At 37.0% G+C, this 6,000-nt stretch overlaps 1 protein-coding gene across 2 annotated transcripts in view; it reads right to left on the bottom strand.

Annotated features, from left to right (window-relative positions):
- ASAP1 (ArfGAP with SH3 domain, ankyrin repeat and PH domain 1) overlaps nt 1-6,000 on the bottom strand; it is a 130,866-nt gene that overhangs the window by 81,130 nt on the left and 43,736 nt on the right. For both annotated transcript variants that reach the window (XM_010576917.1, XM_010576918.1), the window contains exon 2: nt 1,457-1,529. In XM_010576917.1, the coding sequence (XP_010575219.1) occupies nt 1,457-1,529 (73 nt within the window). The remainder of the gene's footprint in view (nt 1-1,456; nt 1,530-6,000) is intronic.

The raw sequence follows: 6,000 nt of genomic DNA, 5'->3' as shown, positions 1-6,000 counted from the left end.
CCCAGGAAGCAAGGTTGGGGGGGGGGGGGGGGGGGGAGCGCGCTACCTAACTATCTCTGGTCCTTTTTAAGTGCAGAGCCAGCCAATTAAAACCATTAACCAACCTTCTGTTGCTTTTACTCAATGGGACTAGTTCATGATATAGTATGGCCTACTTGCAGGCATTGAAAACAATATTACTTTTATTACAAGACTCAAATCGAATGATATATAAATGATAGTAGAGATTTTAGCTATTTCAAAACAGAACACTTCACATGTTCTACAATTTTCATCAGTTTTGAAATTCAGTAAGTAGGTACTTTGAAATGGAAAAGCTGCTTGCAGCATCTGAGTACTTCTAAAAGCATAAAACTAAATACACACGTAGCAAATACTATTCTCACTTTCTATCAGGCTTCACAGTCTACTGGGAAAACATTCATCATCAACTGAAGTTACAGAAAAGCTAATTAAAACATGGTGCGAGTGGCGCAACTGTATGAGTGACTGGCAGAAGAGAAAAGTTAAGAATCTACAATACATTAAAAGCCCCATACACTTCCATAAACATGAGTTAGTGGGACAACACACAAAACACCAGAGAAACTAAGACCGCTCAGAAGTGGCTCTGCATAAGGAAAATACTCCCTAAACTGATTATTATTGCTAGGGAAGAGGAACTGGGATTTTCTAAAATCCAATATTTACAGCCAGATGGTTCTTGGAAGGTGTACAGCTCTGCTACCCTATCTGCCTTTGGCACAGTTTTTAGACCTTATGAGAAACAGAGTTAGAAGCCAGGTACACTTTATAACATTTTTAAAGCCTAATATGTATATTGATCTCTGTTTGATCATTTGTTACTGATTTGAAACTGATGATCAATTCATATTACAGCCACTTATCCTCTCAACAAATTTATTACTATAGCTCCAATAAAACATCAACAGTGTCTTCAAACAAGCAAAATAATGATAAATCTCCGCTATTTCAGTTAAGAAGGGAAATACATCATTTTTATTTTTCATGTTATGAGGGGAGAGCATGTGTTGAAGAAACAAACACATCCACCTGTAGATATTTCTTTTTATTTATTTATTTTTTTAAACTTGTTCAGAAGTTCTCATTCTTATTTTACTTAGAAATGCACTCCATAAATTCAGACTAAGAAGGACACTGTCTTGTCACTGTTCTAGCTGAAAGCAGCTGCCTGAAATGTTATGACAGCGGGAAAATTTACCCATGAGAATTCTTTGAGAGGCCTTTGAGAAGGAATACGAGGGTGAAAGCATTGGAGAGAACATTAATCTGATGTATAATCATAAGCAAAGAAAGAACATTTTTAAGTCCAAACACTCCTAAACAGAGAAGCATCTCTTATGCTATACGCTTCAACAGGATAAATTGCAAGACACTTCGCAAACTTGAAATCAAATGCTTAGGTTCTCACATAGAACTGAAAACAATGCCTTACCTTGCCCCGAATTATATATTGCTTTCACAGATTTTTTCACCTTCTGTAGTGCAGTTCTGTCTTGATCCAATGCCTACAATAACAAGAAATAAACAAACTTTAAATATTTACTTCATTGATCAACAGAATACACTGTAACATTTAAAAAGAAACCCACAGAGTAAGTAGTTTCACAGGCTGGGAAAAACTGCAGATACAACATATTCAGCCTACAGGGAGGTCCAAGGTCATTCAACCCCTTCAAGATGAATTAAAGAGCTGAACTGAAAATGCTCTGAAGGCAGAGTAGAGCAGTAGTGACAGTGCTAAAACACTATTCTAGTTTTCAAGGGACAAAGCATTTATTCAAATTGTAATATAGTTTGAAAAAACCACCAAGAAATAGTTAGTAGATGCTTCTACTATAGCCCTATAGTTTCTACTACAACCAAATTGCTTGTTAACATCTATGGTTTTCCCATAGTAAGTCTTCCAACTATAGACACAGATTATCACACTAACCTCTTGCCCCAAACTCCACAACAGAATTTTATGAAGACAAAAGATGAAAAGTAGCAGATAAAACCAAAAAGACCAAGATCTGATTTTGTGCAACACAATGTGACTGAAAGGAAATATTTAAAATCCAGAAGAAAATGGTATTAAGTAATGATGAATTTAGGATTAGATTTCTAGATACTTTCTTTTTTAAGCAACATAACTTCTCCCCACCCACTCTCAATCTGGTGTAAGAAATCAAATTAACGTGAGAAAGAACTATTATGATAAAGCAAAATATAAAATCAAAGTAAACATTAGTCTAGACTTGTGGAATTAAGAACCTTAAAAGCCACATACTGGTACTGTGTGCAGTGATCCAGTTAATTTTAATTTAAGTGTGTTTTGGATATTCTGCATGCTTAACATGTTGTACACGGTTCCCTGCTATCCATGGAGAACATACATAGAAACGTTTAAATTATTTCCTATATTTTTCCCCATTTAGATCATAGGCAATTTCCCATCACATAAGTAATGCTAGATCAATAATCTCAAGTTTTAACGAAGCTGGCAGTGTTTGCCATATTATATTCATGTTCAAATCACTGAAGATTGGAGAACTTATACTCAGAGTGACTGTCAGGATAGCAGCCCAGCTGAGCCTGTTAGCTGTTGTAGACCACAAAGTTCAAGTTGCAGAGACCCTCGGGTAGCCATTTTATCCAAACAGCTTGGATCTCCTGTTGTCTGATATCTGAAGACTGGCAGACCAAGGCAGAATGGCAGCTACTCCTACAGCAGAGCGTACCTCATCAGAGAGGTCATCACCAGCAACACTATGAGTGAAAACTTCACCAATAAGTAGAGCTTTTACTGTCAAAGCTGAGATGATTGAACTGTGTTGCACTGGGTATTAAGAAGCTCCAAAAAGCCTGGAGCAGGAGCTCCAGGACAACTAGAGTGTTAAGCACTGGAGATGGTCATACATGAGGGTACCGCTCCTAGGTAAGTTCAAAACGCTGAGTGTTTCGGTGTATGCACACTTACAGTAGGAAAACATATAGACAGAAACCAATTAATATATAATAGTTCTATTTTGCAGTGGCTCAATTTTAACCAAGCGAAACATTATAGTTCAACAATACATTAAAGTCTGTAACAAAAGAAAAACGTAGTGTTTCTGTTCTTTAACTGAAAACCACCACATTCTCAGATTACACAATCACTTCTATGGTAGCTAAAACTAGCAAGTTTGGAACCACAGAATTTATATAAGTGCTTTCTAATACTATTTACCTTTAGTTTTTCTTTTGCAGCAGAACACTGGATTCAAATACTCAGTACTGCAAATATAATTTCTTTTGCTCCCCAATAAAACAGTGGATTTTACTTGACTTTCATCTTGACAGAGTTAAAATTTTTAAATTTAATAAAATATTAAGAACTCTGTGTTCCTTTTCAAGACAGTGCACAGAAGGTGATTCTCCTCAGATTCCTCTGCAAATGCTGTCAAAAGCTTTTGCTTCTGCCTGCATGCTATGCCAGACAGTTGTTATCATACATTTCCACTGAAGTTCTCTCCACCTTCAATGACCAGAAAAAAAAAAAATTCACTTGTCTACTCAGAACTTGAATGCAGGATAGTATAAGAATTTGAAACCAATATTTTGGAAAAAAAGACAACAGTTAACATTGATGAGATTCAGAGATAAAACTTTGTACTAAATTCTAATATTGAAGCAAACTGGACACTCAGGAGGAAAAAACAAATGCAACAACTCCAAGAAAGATGGTACTTGTTCCTAAAGATATCAATCTAGAAGACTGGGACAAATAGACTAGAAAAATCTTCAAAATTGGATTTGATATAGAGTTAAATTTAATCACTAATATGGGAGCAGGAGGGAAGGGAACATTCATTATTTTAAGAGAGCAATCACTGAGCAAAGCAATATACAGAGATGACATCTACTGCCTGAAGGAGCCAGTGATCTAAGTCAGAATGACATCACAGGCCAATTTTGTATTTTTTATATTTGCAAATACAATCTTTACTTTACATGAACTGGTTCTTCTTAGTCCAAAACTCTCTAAATAAAACAAATCCATGCACATTTACAACGGTATACCAGGGCAGAATGTAAAATGCCTACCGCAGCAGGAACCTAACCCTAGGTAGGATTCTAGCTACACAAAAACTGTTATCTAGGGGTTTTTAGGTGGTTTTGAGTGGGGGTATTTTTGGTTGGTTAGTTTTGTTTTGTTTGTTTTATATAACTGTAGGGAGTTTGTTTCCAAATATATTACATGAGTCTTGAATGTCTTCTGCTATCAATTTTTAGCTGCACTCTGCTGCAAAGGAAGCAAGCTGCACTCAATGCTCAATTCAATTATTATTCCAGAGTAATGTTACCTTTTACGTATGTTAAACTAGACGGGAACAGCCTTGCTTTCCCCAGTTAGGTGAAAGCATGCTTCTGCAGTATCCATTAATTTTATTTTCCAGCATTTAGAATAAAAAATATTTTTACTCCCCATCTTAGAAAACACAAAACTTCCAGTAACAATTACATACAATTCTATTACTGAAAACTACAATGTCTTGGAGAACCAAGGAGTCTCTGTGACAATATCTAGGTATTCAGATGCTCTCCTTCCTACCTTCCTACGTACTAAACTCTTCCTCATCACCACCTATTCCTGGAAAAGGCTTCTTTCTTCATTTCTGTGATACCACCTCCCAGGAGGTGTTTTTAACTTCCCTGGGAGAATGTTTTCTTACCCCCTTATGCATTCTGAAAAGACAGATAATTTACTAAAGGTACCTGCAACACAGATTTGCTACTTCCTAGGCTGAACAAAGCTTTATCTTGAAAACAGTCATCTTGGAGGCAACCTCTATCTTTATTCGAAATAATGTAAAATTAGTGTTCACAAAAAACCCCTGAGACATATTGGCAAAGAAACGAAGAAGAAAAAAAAAGGCACCATATTTAGTCTGCTTATATAAAATTAAACAAGGAAAGCTCCTTGCTCCTCATACTCAGCAGATTTTCTATGCATGATCTCTGACATATACCCTGTCGAGTTTTCATATTCCTGCATTCCCTTATATTGAAGCTTATGCTCAAGAAGAAAACCTCCTGATCACGCAAGATCAGCTCTTCTAACTAATCAGTTTGGAATCCCCCAGACAGTCACCCCAGATTTAATTTCTCCTTTCTGCTAAAATTTAGCTACTTTGAACCTAGCCTGCAATTTCAAACCACCAACCTAGTACAAACCTGTACTAGTGAAGAAAGTAGTGTCTCTCCTTCCTCATGCCAGAACACTCATGTTGGCTACACTGTGATCCAGTTCAGGAGCTGCTGTGGTGACCTGAGCTCCATGAAAACCAGGGGCTCCTTTTGAGCACTATGGATTTAGCTCACCTTCCTACAGCTACCATTTCACATTCAGAAGCAAGACTTTTCACAGCACCCTCCCTTTTAAGATGTATGTTTACTGGTAGCTATTCATACCAATATAAAAATTGGAAAACTTGTCCACCTGAGGAAACTAAATCAAATTAATTTTGGGGTGGAGGGAAGGCGAGTCCTCCCAATGGATCCTTTCGCTGGTGTAGATCACTGGGTAGCTCCACATACACTTTTACCAGCATAACACAGCACACAAGTCAGTACCAGGTCAGAGTAGGTGTATGCTGACATCCCATAATCTACACCACAGTCCTCTTTGCTAGATGAGGCAGAGCCGTGCACTGCTGTTCACACAGACAGACACGGCTTTTGCCTGTCTTCAACCCTCTAGAACCTGATCTCTTGTCACTAAAGTGTATTTCTATTTTTGGGCCATGCTCTGTTATAATAGCTACTAAATTTTAAACCAGAAATTATACTACCGTGCAGTGTGTGAAGTCCTAGATTCTGGATTGTGATCTATCTTTGATGTACTAAAAACTGCCAAACTCACATTTAGATAGACCAGTTATTGCTTCTTCACAAAAAAAAAAAAAGACAAGGTTCTATAGATACATATATATATATTTGTGTGCATGTGTGTGT

Source organism: Haliaeetus leucocephalus, unplaced genomic scaffold, assembly GCF_000737465.1.
Source record: "Haliaeetus leucocephalus isolate CR32 unplaced genomic scaffold, Haliaeetus_leucocephalus-4.0 Scaffold555, whole genome shotgun sequence".
Taxonomy (NCBI): Eukaryota; Metazoa; Chordata; class Aves; order Accipitriformes; family Accipitridae; genus Haliaeetus; species Haliaeetus leucocephalus.
The sequence above is the reverse complement of the archived record's forward strand: the minus strand, read 5'-3'. Positions and strand labels throughout refer to the sequence as shown.